The 17,913-nt window shown below is 44.5% G+C and overlaps 1 protein-coding gene across 4 annotated transcripts in view; it reads right to left on the bottom strand.

Annotated features, from left to right (window-relative positions):
* The window catches only part of PPP2R2B (protein phosphatase 2 regulatory subunit Bbeta), a 431,926-nt gene that overhangs the window by 43,487 nt on the left and 370,526 nt on the right, over positions 1-17,913 (bottom strand). For all 4 annotated transcript variants that reach the window (XM_090288065.1, XM_090288064.1, XM_090288066.1 and 1 more), the window contains 2 exons: positions 13,821-13,998; positions 2,725-2,889 (listed from right to left, as the gene is read on the bottom strand). In XM_090288065.1, the coding sequence (XP_090144191.1) occupies positions 2,725-2,889; positions 13,821-13,998 (343 nt within the window). The remainder of the gene's footprint in view (positions 1-2,724; positions 2,890-13,820; positions 13,999-17,913) is intronic.

Raw genomic sequence — 17,913 nt, 5'->3', positions numbered from 1 at the left:
ACATCCCAACCCCCTGTTGTCCCCAGCACTCATTTGGGTATTAATATACGCACTGCCAGATACACTGTTCCTGAAATGTTTCCTGGGCACCTGAGTTCATCAGCCAAATTTTAAATCCTGGAGTATAGGAGATGTCTTATCTTCCCATCGTACCCCTCAGAGTTCTCAATAGCAACAGCTATATCACAGATATAATAAAATCATGCTGAAGGACTGATAATTAATTTTAATCCAGATCTGTGGTTCTCAGCTAAGAAAAATTTTCTCCCTGGGGGTAATGACATTTTTTATTTGGTTGTCACAACCTGTCTCTGTTACTGGCATCTAGTGGGTAGAGGCCAGGGATGCTGCTAAACATCCTATAAGAAGAGCCTCCTCCCACAAAGGATTGTGTGCCCCAGATTTAACAGTGCTACTGTTAAGAAGTCCTGTGTACAAGAGAGTATCTTCCTAACTTGTTCCCCATTTCTTTATTTTCCAAGTCAGAACCCAACCTCTGTCCTTTTGTCTTCAGTTGAAGAAATTTCCCTAAAATGAATTCTGATCATATTACTTCCTTGTTACTTTAATGGCTGTTCACTGATTTTGAGAAAAAATTTAATTTCTTTATCATGGTCATCATGACCAGGCTCCTGCATTCCTTCTGAGTTTGGATTCTCTTCCTTCTCTAAGTCATTCCCCACATACCAGCCACATTAGTCACCCTGCACTTCCAAAAACATTATGATCTCTCATGCCTCAGTACCTTTGCACATGCTGGCTCTGCTGCCTTGAACACTTTTCCCCTTGTTGGCTTATGAGTAAATACTGCCTAAAGATCAACACCAGTGCACACAGCAGCAAATACTTATGCATCTATCATGGGCCAGGCACTGTCTTAGGTGCAGGGGCAATAGTTGTGAACAAAACAGAGTAGGTCAATGCCTTCAAGAAGCTGATGGTCTAGGGCCATGCTCTCTAATAGAACTTTCTGCAATGGTGAAAATGTCTTAAATCTGCATTGTTCAGTATGGTAGCTACTAGCCACACAGGGTTATTGATCACTTGAAGTGTAGATAATCTGAATGAAAATCATGTTTTGAAGACTTAGTATAAAAAAAAATCTCATTAACATTCTTAATTATTATCTCATCAAAGCCCCAAAACAAACCCATGAGGTGGATATTACTATTCTACCCATTTTACATATGAGAAAACTGAGACTCAGCAAGGTTAAAGGAAGCTGGATAAAGTCATACAGAAAATCAGGGGTGAAACTCGGTTTTGACCTGGGTCTGTGGGAGTCTAGAATCCACACAACTTACACATCACAACACTACACACCAGCTGCCCTGTGCGATACTCCTCATAACAAACGAGCAATCAAAAATCATCAAAATCACCCAGCTACGCACCCCTCTCCTAGCTATACATCTACACAGAGAGTCCTGCTATCGTTCCTGACACATAGGAATTACAACTGAAAACTGGGTCCATGAGAGACAAAGGTCTTCCTTTCTGACTCTCCTCTGCACACTGGAGTGGCCAAGCAGCACCTTGTAGAGGGTCTGGCTTGACGCACACAGCTGGAGTTGCTCACGAATGTCTTGGTAGCTGTATCTGATGCAGGCCGACACTGGGCATGGGTGACCACTGCTTCCCAGGTACCTTGACTCTGGGGAGTTTTCTGGAAAGCCTTCCTGCTGGCCCCAGCCCAGCCTGTTGACCACAGCCCTTGCTGTGAGGACCAGCTAATATTTGCTTCCCCTGCTGACACGGGGCTCAGCCTCTGCCCTCCAGGCGCCCAGCCCCCACTGGTTTGGAGCTGCTTTGCTCCGTCCAGGCCCTGCAAATTCCAGCGTGACCAGAGGGCCTGTGACTCTTGCTGACCACCCCCCGTCTCTGAAAATATTCCCTGGAGTCCATTAGAACCATTGGGGCTTCTAGAGTGCTTGCTCCCAAAGCTGCAATCTCTCCAAGAAGCCACAAACCCATCCCCTTGGCTACTATTCTTTTAAAAACATATTGAGATATAGTTAACATACAGCATTATGTTAATTTCAGGTATACAACAAGATTTGATATATATCATGTAAAATAATCATAATAAGTCTAATTAACGTCCATCACCACACATCTTTCCTCATGCTAAAAACTTCAGATCTACCCTGTTAGCAGCTTCCAAATATACAATACAGTGTGAGTACGTTAGTCACCATCCCCAGATGACATGCTCGGTTCCTTGTGCATTCTCAGCCGCCCGCACAGGCCAGCAGGTCCCGTTAGCTCTCCTGCCAAGGTCTGCCCTGAACGCACCTGCTCCTCCCCACTCCCCTGCCCCCGCCCTCGTCCCAGCCCTGCTCATCTCCTGCCTGGGTGTGGCAACAGCCCCCACCAGGGCCCCCCTTCTCGCCCTCGGTTCCTCCTCCCCACAGCAGCAAGACTGAGCTTAAAACATAATTCAGATCATGTCACAATGTTCTGTGACAGGGCTCATGCCTTATTCATCTCTGCCTTCCACAGCCTGCAGCGAATGTTTGTGGCATTGAACGGCAGGTTTCATCTTCATGGAAATACTAACGTGGAGCAGAATCTCGAGTCAGGCGGACACTTTAGTATCTTTGTTCCCGGAGTGTCTAATGTAGGGAAGGAGATCAAACCCTCCTGGTGCTGCCCTCTCCTCCCGTGTGTCGGGCCAGTTCCCCCCACAACACCCTTATCAGCTCTGGGCTGCTTGCTACTCACACTTGGTGTGTCTGTCACATAGGGCTGATGCCCTCATGTCACACAGCCGGATTGTCCCTTTGCTGCTGCTGTACACGAAGGTGTTGCAGTGATGGGGGTGGAACTCGGCCGCTGTGATCACCTCCGTGAGCTCCTCCATGTTGGCCGGCTTGATGTCCACGATATCTGGCACAGACGAGTCAAGGAGCGGATCGGGAGGGATGGGGCAGAAATTGGGGATGGCGAGGAATGGCGCCGCCATTTTACTGTGACATGTTAGCATTGACCATACGTGGTGGGTCCTCATAAAACTCCATGGGCAATCAGGCAGGCATCATTAGTCCCATGGTTACCCAGTGGTCAGAGGCAGCATGAGAACTCGGGTCTCCCTGGCGCCTTTCCATAAGTGTTTCACCCTCCATGACATGTGGAAGTCCCACCAAACCTGCCTGTACACTGTGCCAAGCTGCACAGACTTTCATTTCCCATTGTACAACAGCGGATACAAAACCCGTCCCATTCCAACTAAATAATTCAATGTATTTGAATATTTATGCAGGCTCCTGGGTTGATAAATAATATCTATAATAGACTGTAAATCCTCTACCATGAAATTTCTGAGATCTTCTTTAATATGTCGATGATGATGATGATGATGCTAATAGCTGCTGCCATTTATTGAGTACCAACTCTAGGTCAATAACTGTGCAAAGCACATCATGTCCTTTATCTCATTTAATCCTTTTAACAGCTCTATAATCCCTACTTTTACGATCCCCACTTTTCCAGGGGGTGGAAACGGAGGCTCAGAGTACACAAAGTAACCTGCCCCAAGTCACATGGCTAAAGGGTGACAGCTCTAGGACTTCACTGCATGCATGAAATTTGTGTTCTTCAGCGAGTATGCAAACTACCCGTATTGAAGGTACATAGGGACTGAAGTCTCCCTAAGCTGTGATTTGCTTTAGAGCTTGTGTGGGAGTTGAAGTATTGGAAAGAAGCCATTCAGTGGTACGGGGACATAGCTTAGCCTGCTGTGAAATATACCCTTAGTGTATCAGCTGCTTTTTATTCCTCTCAGTTTTTTCCTTTCTGATCAAGAATTATTATAGTTGTATTTTAAAGGCCACATCCTTGTATACTGCAATGGATCATTTGGCCTTTCACTTATGAAGAGGACTTAGAAACCACACCTTCAGTGGGGTGTCTGGTATATACAGAGAGGCGTGGGTTTGGGCGGATCCCTTTATACCCCACCTGCAATCTCAAGAGGACCTGGGTGCAGGTGGGGAGGCACCCAGCAGGGGCTGAGGTGCTGCCTGAGGACCCAGCAACTTCCTGCAGAGGAACAGGCCTCGGGATGTGGATGCTATTATATGGGAAAGCTGACTAAAATTATTCCCGCTTTTCCAAGGCTTTACAACATTTGAGTCACCTCTGTGATTTTTTACTCCCCTTGTTAATCATCAGGTTGTATTTTTTACATCACATTTTTTTTCCTTCAGGTCAACTGAAATTGACTCACCTTTCTTTACATAGCCTTTTCTAAACACTAATCCAATATTCATAAAATCATGGATGTAATGAGCTAGTTACATTTTTAATAACACACATGATAATAGCTGTATAACAATGAAGATCAAAACATTTCTGCAATGTGCCAGGAGTTTATGTATCCCATTTTGAAAACCACTGCATTGCACCTACAAGCAGTAAATTGACACTGACTGTCCTATTAGACTGGGATGGGTGAAAGACCTCCGTGATTTTCGTGGTCATTAGCATGATCTCCTCCTTAGAGTTTAGATGAAGTACAAGAAAATGCACTGGTGCTTTTAGTTACACCAGCACCCACACAGGTTCATCTGTTATTAAACACCTCCTCGGCTCCCGCTATGACGATTCCAGCATGCAACTTGCTGTAATTAAGGGCTTTGTATTTGGCCGTACCCTTCACTACCTCTTCTAAACCCTGTTGGGTTCTTTCTCAAATTAACTTGAGAGTGAACTAACATTACATGTTACTACAGTTGCTACCACCAAACCCAGTGGCAACTGTTACTTGGGTCTCCAGAGCATGTGGACCCCCTGGATTCATAAAATGCTGCCTTTCAACTCAACTGCTGCCAGAGTCATAAATATTATTGCATATAGCAACCCCCCAGGGAGCAAGAACCCCTGCCACCCCAGAACAAGGACCCCAGCTGCAGCTCTGATGTTCTCGCCAGCCCCTTGCCCCATGTCTTGGGCTGGTGGCCACAACAAGGGGTGGGGTAAGCAGAGGTCAGTGTTTAGCTGTTGTCAGATTTCATCACCTTCCAGAAAGAGCCTCCGTACCCTACTGTGCCAGTGAGCAGGTTTCTCTTTTCCCAAAATAGGGGAAGAAAATCTGCTGTCAGCTTTCTCAGCCTCTACAGCGTAGCTCTAAACACCAGATTAACTGGAAGGGATCTTCGCTGTGTGGGAGGGGGAGGTGCCACATCCGTGGTTATTTTGTCCTCACCTATAAATAAAGCCCCAAAGTCAGAATGCACGAAAATGAAGTGCTTTGACATATCTGTGAAATCAGCAACATCCACTGCCATCAAGAGCGCCACCATGGGAGGTGACCACTGGGCCACCCCCAATCTTGGACCTCTCTGTCTGCACATCACTCCTCTTCCTCTAGCAGCTCCCTTAGCACTTGAGTGCTTGTTTGGGTCTGACCCTATGAGTGTCAGGGGATAAACTGTGACTCTACACCTTTTTTTAAAAGTCCTTACCCAAGGATACATTCGTTGATCTGAGAGAGAGAGAGAGAGAGAGGCATTGATCAGTTGTCCCCATATGTGCTCCCATTAGGGATTGAACCTGCAACCTTTGGGTACATGGGATGGCGCTCCATCCAACTCAACCGCCTGACCAGGGCATCTACCCTTCTTTATAAGAACTATGATGATAAGGATAAGGAAGAAGAGAATAATAACTTGCAGTTAATGGGTATCAAGTGTCGCCATGTATTATTTGACCTTCATCTTAGTCTCATGAGGTTAGTACTATTAACCGGCCTATCTTCCAGCAGAGGAAATAGTAAGGCAGGTAAATTACTCAAGGTCATGTGACCAGTAGGGGCAGAGCTGGGATTTGAACCCAAGTTTGTCCAACTCCAGGGCCAAGATTCTTGACCAGATGCCATTCTCCCCCATGAGTGTGGTTAAGTCTGGCTCTCTCGGAACTGCCCCTGGCTAATCCAAGAGGCAGCTCTCCTCTGCTTTGGGCCTGTGCTCTGTTGATTCACTGTCCACTTTGGGAGCCCCATTTTTTAGAACCACAATTGGGACACAGTATCTGACCTTGAATTTTTTGTGTTCTACGATGAGTTAAATTTTTTTTTTTTTTTTTGAGCCAGAAGTTAGGACAGAGATATGAGGAATTTTCTGAATTGTGATCAGAGGGAGCATTTACTCAGTTTTAGAAACATTGGGAGATGCAATCCAGTTACCAAAAATTCAGTGGCTTATGGGGATGACGGTAGAGCATATTTCATATCTGCTTCATAGAGAAACCCAGGCCTCTTCCCTTACACTGTCATGAAGGGGGACACATACCTCCAGTCCATGTGGTTTTGCCCTTCATGTTGGGAAGGAAGGAGAAAGGACATAAGCAATGCATGGCTCCCTGTATTATCTTGAAAATAGAATGATACATTTTGACAGTCAATTTTCTCTTGCCCATCCTTTAGAGCTCTCTATCCAAATTATTTCCCTTTTGTCCCAAAGAACTAAATGGCAAAAGCAAAACATAGCATTGGATTCACAGATAATATACAAGGCAGACAGCCAACAGATTGCTATTAAATTAACCCTGGGGCTTGACAGATCTGTTCTTCCTGACCCCGACAGCTTATGGCATTCCTTATTATTGCTGAGCCCAGGCAAATTATCTCTGCTAACAAAAGGGGTTAATCTGCCTCACTGCTAGGACTCCGGAGGCGGCTCTGAGGACAGGAGAGGCACAGCCAGCTTGGCAGCTGAGCTCTATGCTTGGAAGGCAGAAGCAGGGGAAGTGAGGGCACCACTGTGCCAGGCAGTGGCCTAAGGCATCATTTAAATAATAATTGAAGACACTGGGAGGTCACCCCTTAAGAGATCAGCTTCAAACAAATAAGCCAGAGCTAGAGATGGCATCGGCAGTGGGCTGAGGGGACGAACAGGGTTATGACAAGGCACTAAGGGGCAGCATGGGGCCATGCAGAAGTCATGTTCTTAATTCCAAATTTGGAAAAGACCTTCTATAAAAAAGTCTACATTTGCCATGCAACATTATAAAAGACGGACAACATCAGGCATACACACACTTACGGAAATAGTGGAGTAGTAAGTAAATTTTGATTCATCTCATTAAATTGTTTATGTAATAAAATTCCAGGTCTGCTAAAACACAGTATGAAAAATTCTATCTAAAATATGATCATAATATTATTTAAAACTTATACTCTGAAAATAATGACTTAAAAGGCAAGATAATAAATGTTAGCGATAGTTCTATCTCAGTGGGTCTATTTTAGGATGGAAAAAGGTAGTTTCTATGCTTATCTCTCTATATGTATATAATTTTAGGTGAGGGGTATTAGATACTAAATATACACAGTCTGATCACAGCCAGATTAAAAAGTGGGAGGGAGGGAGGGAGAGAGGGAGGGAGAGAGGGGCAGGGAGAAGTGGGAAGCAGACAGGAAGAAAATTACTTATATCTTACAGGGGAATTAGAGTCTAAGATAAGCATGTAAATTACCCATTAGTAACTCTAGCTTGAGTTCGATTCATTCATTTATTTATTCCTCCACTTATTCCACAAATGTTCACAAAGAATCTGCCAGTTCTCTTCTGGGTGCAGAGAACATAGCCTGATACATGTAGCCTGTAGCCTATAACCTAGTAGGGGACATGGTCACTAAACAAGGTAAATAAATACCATATACAGTATGTTAGGTAGTAATGATTGCTAAACAGAAAGATAAAGCAGGGAAGAGTGTATGTGTGTGTGGGTGGGCAGGGTGTGTGTGTGCTTGTGTGTCCTAGATCGAAGAGGAGAAGGCTTCCGGGAGAAACCAAGAGTTAAATATTTTTCTTCTATTTTTGTATTTATTTTTTCTGAGCCCTTATAGTTGAGTTAGCTAGCATTAAGTTAAAATTGTGGTAAAAATTCTCTATATATTCACCAAAATTAGGTGATGAGATTACAGGTCACTTAATAATCTCTACAGTGAATACATATTATTAAACAAAGAAAATAAACATTAAAAAGTAGTTTCCTTGGCTTAGAACCATCGTGAGAGCACTGGACACCAGGACCCTCATCTTGTGACAGTAACAAAATGGAGTCAGGAAAATTGGATAAAATTGTGACTGCAAATCTGTTTTGCTCAGAGAACTTGGGAAAGTCATTTTGTTTCTCTGGGTTTATGTCTTTCTTCTCTTGACCTCCAAGGTTTTGCTTCTCTGGTTGAACTCTGATTGATATGTCCACCCTCAAGATTATACAGGGCACAGTAACAGAGATGGAATTTTATATCTTGGCATCCAGTGCACATAGTAAATGCTCAGTAAATGTTTATATGTTTTACTTTAACTTCTTGTGACTCAGCAGCCTTACATAGGCATATGTAAAAATGCAGAAAACATGTAGTAGGTCAATAGGCCAAGATCCCAGGCCTGTATAGTGTGAATCATTTTACCTGTGGTTTTCTTAGCAGAGAATGGTAAGAATAAGGGGATTAGAGAAATGTCGCAAATAACAGTAATTACCATTACCATGCCTTCCTTCCCTCGTGCCAGGCACTCTGCTAAATACTCTATATGATTATCTCATTTAATCCTCACAACGACCTTATAAAATAGGTGGTGGGATTATCCCCATTAACTGACAAGGAGATTGAGGGTCAGAGAGATAGATGTTAAGCAACTTGTCAAAGTTTCACAGATTTTAGGACATGAATCTAGTTGCAAATACAGTGAGCCTGACTCCAGAATCTGCATTCCCAGCTACTACTCTGAGGGAGCCCAGGAGAAGTCTGCAGAGTTGCATTCTTGCCCTCTCCCCTGACACCCTGAGGTCAAAGGGCTGATCTTGTCGGGGGCGGGGAAGGGAGGGAAGAAATCCCCAGTCTCACAGAGCCCTAGGTTTGGCCTCAAATATAGAGCATCAGCAGTCACATAAGCAAGGCACCAGGCCTGGGAAAACCCATCAAGGCTGCACTGAATATGGGGAGGAGGGGTTGCCCTCGCCCACACAGGCCAATGCTGGATGTGTCATTGGAAGAAATGCTCTCCTTTTATGCTCAATGCCACTCTGAAATCGATATGTACACTTGTGTATCAAAGCACAGGAGCCACAAGGGAGAGAAACTTGTGCTAGGCCCTACAACATTCCCCAAAAGCCTGCCTGGCGAATTCCAACTGGATTAAAAGGCTGCTGTCCATGGTACTATGGAGTGACAGAGTTGAGGTTATGTGGCCCCTTGATCATGGAATCAATTCACAAAGGGCCTCAGCTCAGTTGACTAAATAAAGTTGATGCACTGGGATGCTCAAACCAAGGTCAAAGATATAGTACTCCAGTTGGCTTCTTCCAGAGAAATCTTTTCTCATGCCCATAGACTGGACTTCTGCTGATCTTTCCAGCCTTGCTTATACCATGTTCTACCTCACTCTGTGGCCTCTTGTCACAGTGGTCTACTTAGAGTTCCTCCAACACACCATGCTCCGTCCTGCCACGGGACCTTTGTGCACGCTGAACCAATCTCTCCAAACCTCTTTGCTATGTTAACTCACACTTGTCCTCTTTCAGATCTCAACTCAGTAATCAGTTTCTTAGCAAAGGCTTCTTTAATTCCCTAGTCTGTATCAGGTTTTCAAAAATGTATTCACAGAACCATGTTCTTTTCTTTCCAGGACCTAAGTTTGTAATTATATCCTCATTATTGTGATGATTGGACACAAGACAGTTTCTTTTCATTTGCATATGCCCATGGCTTAGTGCAGTGTCTGCCACAAATTAGGTGCTCAGGACATAGCTGTTGTGGGCTGTATCTTTACTTTTACTTGACATGTGTATATTGATTAGGTCCCACATGGGACTAGGTAAAAGCCCAGGTCAACTCATTCTTAGTCTTGAGAAGAGAGTTCAAAGGATCCTAGGTATAGCATAGTTTTCATAAAGAAGCAACATCTTTTTATAGCAACTTTCCTGAATTGAAAAGTTAGGGCTGGTTCTTGCCCTAGAATATCACTTATCTAAAAATGAGTTATTATTGTCCTGATATAGTTAACCAAGTGAGGTCAAAGTGGACCACTTTAAACCCGAACCTGTTATGCAATACAGGGACAGACTGACTATGGATGGAAAGGAGGGAATTCAAGAACAGATACCATAAGGCTAAGGATGCCTCCCTTTGACATGGCACTAAGCACAAGGCCCAAACCTCAGAGATCCTGCAAGTATGTGGTATGATGAGCAACATCTTACAAAGAGCACCCAACTGCAGAACCAAAGGAAAAGTCTAGAATTGAGAACTTGACTCAGATAATGAATTCAGCAGAATTCACCATCCCAATGTTTGACTTTTCTAGTTTCTTTGTCCTTTTAATAACAATTAGGATTGTGTTGGTCCCTGTTTATCGATCATTTACTAAGCAAAGTACTGCCTTAAGCATGTATGTGTGCATATATATGTACATGTGTACATATAAACAGGTGCATGCATATATAAACACACAATTGATCAGTCAGTCAATTAAAAAAAACACTTAAAAATCCTCACACTCCTGTTTGATAATCATCTGCCCTACATGTCATGAATAAGAGGCTTGAATAAATTAAGACACACATTAAAGTTTACACAGCTAGCAAGTAGCAGAGCTGGGTGAGAACTTCAGGCTTGTTGGACTCAAAGCCTGAGTTTTCAACCATAATTCCAATGTCACCCCAAACACCAGTCATGGGAAGTTATGACTTTTTAAAAAACCATATCCTATCTTACTATTAAGAATTATTAAGTGAAGAGTAAGCAAGACCACCTATCTTACTATTCACTTAGTAATTCTCTTTATGTAAACATACTTTGTAATTTAAGTGAATTTTTCAGTACCTGTGAAATCATAGGATTGATAGTTGTATTTTATAGTATTCATTGTCATAAATACATAATCATGAAAACAAAACATCCAACTAGTGCTTAGAACACCTTGCCTACCACCTCAGGGGTCCTCATGCCATGCCTTGGGAACCCCGCATTGCTCTATCCTGAACCATGAGGCATTATAGAAGTGGAACTAAATAACATGAGATTTAATAAGAACTGTCTGGAGGTTGGTATTTTTCTGAGGCTGTTTTTAAAGATGGCCGCTTCCTACCCCAGAGGAGGCTACACATCAGTGATGCTAAGCAAAAGGGTCCCCGTTTGTACACTCTGCTCAGTGCTTACAGTGGTCTGGTTGAAAATAACTATATAGATATCAGTTATCATCATTCTCATGATGACAATGATTATTTTACATATGGCTCTTTAAGGGTGAATGGCGCAGTCTCATTTGTATGCTAGCATCTGGCACCCTGTCTGACATCTGCAGAATATAATCTAAATCATGCTATTAATATTTCCCCTTTGCATTTTCCCCAAGGCATCTGTCTCCCAAAATGCCTAAAGAAACTTCCCTTCCCATGAAGGCCTAAAGGCAAAATTCAGAAAACACGTCATCTAAACTGGGGACAGCAGCAGCTCCGAGTGACAGCAGCTGAGTCTGAGCAGATTCCTGGCTCTGGAATTAGATGTAAAGGGAGAAAGGGAACCACCACCCACAGTCATTCTATTCGCAGCTGCAACATCAGGCAAAATCTGTAGGCAGGCTCTCCCAGGCTCAGACAGTAAGCGGAGTCGGCTCTGTGAGCAACAAAAGCTGTCAGTCATGGTCCTGATGGTCAGTTCTCAGAGTCTCCATAATCACCTCTACCTGCTTAAAACTTCTTCCCTGAAAAGCCTTGTGGAGCTACTGAGCACTCTTCTGTGGTGCAGAGGAGCTAGCTGTGTACCAAAACCAGGTCTTTTTTTCTTATGCACATAGAGCTAAACTACATTTCCCAGACTGCCTTGCAATTAGAGGTAGCCACGTGACTGACTTCTAGCCAACGGAGTGCACACTGCTTTAGAGCTTGGCTCATAGAAGTCTCCCATGTGTGGTCCACCACAGTCTTCCCCTTTTGCCATCATGATGCAGATCAACAAGATGACAAGATGGGAGGAACCTTAACCTCTTACTTGGAAAAGTCAGTTTGCTGACAGGGATGATTAATATTGGACTTTACAAGAAAACCTTTTATGTGTTTGAGTCATTATGGAATCTGTTTTATATCAGAACATTCAAAGCTTTACTATAACTAATATCCTCTTAAAGTAAACTTTCCAGGTTAGATTTCATGATCAACTATGTACTAAATATCACCACTTGGAAGACCTACTAGTACTTCAGACTTGACATGTTCAACCCAAATGGTACTTCCTATATGTCAGAATGTCCTAGATACTGGAATACAGAAATGGATCATCTAAAGTCCCTTTTCATGTAGAATTTACATTAAAATAAGGGGGAACCCAAAATATACAAATAAAGAAACAATTTCAAATAACGATAAGTTCTATGAAGGTAACAGGTATAAAGGGTTATTTGAGAGCTACTTGGGAGTAATGGAAGTGTCTCTGAGGAGGTAGGTGACCTGAGATTGAAGTCTGAATGATGACATGTAGTTAGTCATGTGAGCTCTGGGGGGACAGAATATGCCCGAAAGAGGGAACGGTAAATGCAAAGCATGAAAGTAGTGAAAAGGTTACCCAGGAACAGAAGCGAGGCTAGTTGGCTAAAGCAGCGTGAATGAGCAGAGATGTGACAGGACATCACAGGGGGAGGCAGGGTCCAGACTGTGTGGCATCTCACAGTCCAAGGTGAAGCACCTGGATATTCTTCTATGTTCACTGGGAAGCTACGAGAGTGTTTTAAACAGGGGAGGAATGGTATCTGAATTATGTGCTGAAAGGTCCACTCTGTCACACAGGTTAGGAAACTGGCCTTCAACAGCATGGATCAGTAGAAGTGCAGATGGAGAGAAATGAGTTGATTTGAGATATATTTTGGGTGAAGAAAAGGCAGGGCTCAGGGGTAGATTGGGTTGGGGATGAGAAGCCTGGTGAGTGAGAAAAAGAATATTGACTTCTATAGCAGTTGCTCAGCTGCTTGGGTGGGGAAACCATGAACTGAGACCAGGATTTCAAGAATCAGGTGGGTGGTGGTTTGGACCATGTGATACGTACTGAATAGATGTCTGATTTGTATTATTAAATAGGAGTCAATATACTACAGTAAAATTACTGGCTCAGACACTCACTCAGCAATTTCCTTGCCTTCTCTGAATTTTAGGTCAACATGAGATAATAATACTGAAATTACGAGGCTGTTACATCAAATATTCCTTTGATGGGTGGTGACTGAGAAGAGTGGTGGGCACTTGAGGTTTGCAAATAAAGTTTGGTTTCTTGATCTGGATGCCGGTGACACATGTGTGTTTTGTGAAAACTCATGAAGATGTAAAATTATGGTATGTGCATATCTCAAAATGAGATTCTATGCAGAACGTCCCCAGAACAGTGCTTAGAACTCAATAAATGGCAGCCATTATTATTTTCACCATTAAGATACAGTAAAAACCATGTAATGCGAACCCGTGGTCCATGCAGTCCACACAGGCCATTTAAGAGCCCTTTAACAAGAGGAAGAAGCCCTTAACTGAACTCTAGGGTCTTAGCTTACAGTTTTAACTCAGTTCACACAAATGCCTCTGCATGAAGGAATTGCTTCAGTTTCAATCCAGAGCTTGTCCTGGCCCAGAACTTGTAACTCAATACTTCCTCAATTTTGTTAGGATGAAGGAGTGTCACAGGTGGCCATGTAATTTAAAAGAAAACAGTTCTCCACAGGGGCTAGATGTTTAGTTATGACCACTCCCTTCATTCCACTTTCCCCCAAGCTTGTGCTTACCTGAATACTCTGATTCAAGCCAATTGGTTACTGGCCCCAAGGAAAGGATACTAAAACTTTGATTGGTTATTTCAAAGTTCCATAGGTTAATCCTCAGGTCATCAGCTGACATGTAGGTTTCATAGTCGCTGTTGACTGATATGGAGTTGATGTGGTACGTGTGTGCGTTGGCAAATACTCTCCGTGGGGTGGCCTCCACCATCAGGTCCATGGGTCTGAGAACAGGAACCTGGGATGCAAGAGAAACACATCCTTTTAGGACCAGAGCTCTGCACTGGGAAAAGAGCATGTGTGTTTATGTCCTTTATTTTCACATATAAAATGAAAACCATGGCAAAGGAGCCCTAAGAGAAGGAGAAATAAATCACGCTGTTCCTACTCCCTTCTGTGCCTTTTAGTTTTACTCCTTTCTATAAAAACATCACCATCACTTAGCCTTGATAACTAATTTTGCCCTTTATCAATTCTAAGCTTTTTTCCAGGACCCTCTAGGTAGCCTCATTTCAGAGGGTCTCAGAATATGTGTGTGTGTGTGTGTGTGTGTGTGTGTGTGTGTGTGTGTGTGTTGGTCCCTGGCATCCAGAGCTGTTATTCCAGATTGTTTTTAACATGAAAACTGTTTTAAAAAGTAACATAAGGGAAAATTTTAGAACTGTGTTGATCAATTTAGATTTAAATGGATCCTTCATGGCTTGGCAGGTCTAGATCCCATCCTGGCTTGGTCCTCAATCCTTAGAGCACTGTGGGAAAACACATCATCACCCAAGATTCTAATAGCCCCAATCCAGCCACTAACATATAGGGCACCTGTTGCCATCCTGTTATACCTGGGAGAATACTGGTTTTTACTTATTGTCTTGATGTACCTGGTTGTGTCCACTTTCACACCTTTACTGTCCTATAGTTTGGACAGTAAATTATATGGTCATCACACTAATATACAAGTGTGTGTGTGTGTACACATATATGGTATTTGGTAGCTATTTGTTGAATGAGTGCATAGGAATATGGGAGTAAATCCTTTCTTCTCCACAGAGAGTCAGGCAGTGAAATAATTTCCCACACATGAAGCTCTTCCTGGCAAAAGTGACCCAAGACCTACCACTCTTCTGACTGCCTCTGAGTTCAAGGACACTTCTGACTACACGTGGATGAACTGGCCACTGAGAAAGTGAGTGCGAGCGCTGTGCCTGACAGGGGAACAGATCGGAAGCATAGGTGTGGTCCTGTAACAGAAACCAGGAAATAAAAGGACCAGAAGTCTTTCCCTTTCAGGGAAGTCCTCTATTACAACTAAGCCCTAAATGTGATGCCAGGTGGTTGATTAAGACTTCTTCCAGATCTGTTTCAATCCAGCGGGTGAGGGGCAGAAGGTGAAACAAGGTTACAATCTGTGAAGGATGGTGCCCTCTAGAACTTTCACAAAACAGAATCGTCAGCCCAGCCTTGAAGGTGTTTAGCTCACTTTTGAGGGAGTTTTCAAATTAAAACAAACAATTCAAAAGAATCGCAGCATCCTATACAGATGTAGTCCTGGATCTCCTGGAAATCAGAGGTGCCTTGAGAGGGGGACAGAGAGCAAGCCCGGTGCCCTCTGAATACCAGGGAAAGGAGGGAATGAAAAGACGCTGTGAACCCCACACCCCAGGTACGGATAGTGGTTCTACAGCCTAATCCCAGGGATGGCCAGAACTGGGAGACCTGGGCTCTGATCACGGATTCACCACTCACCTATGGCTGTGTGACTATGACCAATTAAACTGCCCCTCTGGGCTCTGGTTATGCTAGCCGAACAACAGGGACAATACCCACTGTGCCCTCATTATGAAGAATTATCATTCCATTCATGATCTAACTCATTCATATCATGAATTATAATGCCCTCCAGTATGCCCTCCAAATCATGCTTTCAACAACATTTACTGAGCTCTCTACTTGGCCTTGGTGGGCTCAAGTGGTGAGCAAAACCAGCACAGCTCCTGCTTTCAGAGAGATGGTGTAGATGGAGGAGGTGGATACAAAATCACTCATAATAAAATGCTGTTAAGTGCTCAAAAAGAGAGGCTGTAGTGCAAAGGGGGATTTAACATGGGCAGGGCAGTCTGCAGAGGTTTTGCTGAGGAAGTAGGAATTGGACGACTGTGAAGGATGAGAAGTGGTTTACTAGGCCAGAAGGGGGAAGAACGTTCCGGTCATAGGAAAGATCACGTGCAAGGGTCCTGTGGTGGGGTTGAGGAAGGCAAGAGCAAAGGGTCAATAGGTCAGCATATCAGACAGAGAGAGTGATGGGAATCATGGCGGAAGTTATGTGACAGGGTAAGAGACAAGCCCTGAGAAAGGTTTCTGCTATTACCCGAAGAGAAATGGGGGAAAAAATTCCAGTACTATGAGTACATTCAAAGTTTTCATCGGATCATTCCTGGTATTCACTGGAGAACAAGGAGAGGACAAAGGAGGCAGAATTTGTTAGAAGATGACACTCTATCAAACACCAGGGAGGGTACGCCTTGAGTTTAGGCAGTAATGGATAGACTAAAAAGTGACTTTGCCCTCAGGAATTCTTCCTGCAAATATTCATTGGGCTTTTACTATTTCCCAATCATTCCTTACACATCATCTCAGGTAATTCCTTCAATGACTCTGTGAGATAGCTACTAGTGCAGAGTACGACGGCAAAGAGGAAACTCAGGCTCAGAGAGGCTAAGTCACTGGCCCAGGGTTGCCCAGCTACTGGATCCCACAGTCGACTCATCTGCAAAGCTAGTACCCCTTGCACTGTATCGCACCATGCTCAACTATCATACATGGCAGGAAGTGACAAATGCTCTGTAAATGACACACGTATGAGATCACATTGTTGATGGTAATAATGGGGGTGGTAGTCTCAGAGTCCTGCGGCTGAGCTCTCTCTAGAAACCTCGTTCAGGTGTTCATGGTATTCATGGTATTTGAATAGAGCATCTATTCTGTGTGCTTTCAGAAACCCAAGCCATGCTTTTCAAGTCATAAAGGAGCTCCCCACCTGGAGCTTTTGAGTGCTACCTGCTTCCTCTGCCCCCAGAGCTAGCAGAGCTCCGAGCAGCCTCTTCAGGGCCACCGAAGACAGGGCATTGGCGAGGACTTCTGGGGCTGCTCCTAAATGTTTCTCTGGCCCTTGTGCATTACTGTGCAAGGCTGCCATGCCTGTGGCGGCGGGGAAGAGAGCATGACAGCCGGGATCAAGAGGCATTACAAAGTGGGAACTGCCAGCCCACAGCTTCCACTTAATGTGACGGGCCTGCCTGCTAATTCAGGCTGACACATTCCATGATGTTCCACTTAATGGGGAAGGCTCTGTGGAGGTATCTGGGGAGGGAGCCTCTAATGCTTTGCCCGGATAAGGCAGGGGGCTGAGTGTCACTCACGGGATTCCAGCGCCACTGCCGGGCCCAGGTCAAGGCTTGTCCACTGCCCAGCGACGCCCCTCACAAGAAGGAAGAAGGCGGATTGGCAGGTCAAACTGCACAGGATGACTGATGAGGAAGCCCCATTGGGGCTGAAGTTCCCATGGGCCCTGGCCACGTTCTCCCTTCAGGGCCTGGCAGGGAGAAGAGGGGGCTGCTGCTCCCGAGTTCAGCACATGGGCAATCACGAGGGCTTTGTGGGCATTCCCGGAGGGCTCGGTGCCTTGTGCCAGTCACTGCGTTGGTGCTGCCCTGCCCCACTCCACGGTGCCAGGCATTTTGTTCTGCCCCCTCCCAGGAGCCCACCTCATCAGGAAGAACCCTCTGTTCACTGCTCTTGCAGGGGCGGGTGGGGAGGTGAGTGTCCTGTCCGATGTCACACCGAGAGTGAGCTGAGGGGCTGCACCCGGGCAGTGGGTTCCTGAGTGGGCGCCCCTCACCACGGCTGCAAATGAAACTATTAGGTTCAAATATGAAATTGCCATTTTGCAACTCAATACTGCTCAAATTGCAGTGACTTCATGTGGTTCAGCTCAATACTTTGGAAGGACTCTGTGCCACATGGATGTGACATGGAATCATGGGACGGAAAATCCTGGAAGGGCCCCGCAGAGCCTCTTAGGGCTGGTGTATCTGCATGTGTGAGCATGTGCATGTGTACGCATGTGTGTGCGTGCGTGCATACACATGCGTGTGCATGT

The sequence above is a fragment of the Furipterus horrens genome, unplaced genomic scaffold (genome assembly GCF_987537825.1).
Source record: "Furipterus horrens unplaced genomic scaffold, mFurHor1.1.pri manual_scaffold_10, whole genome shotgun sequence".
In the NCBI taxonomy this organism is placed as follows: domain Eukaryota; kingdom Metazoa; phylum Chordata; class Mammalia; order Chiroptera; family Furipteridae; genus Furipterus; species Furipterus horrens.
Note: the sequence above shows the minus strand (reverse complement) of the source record. Positions and strands in the feature narration are given on the sequence as shown.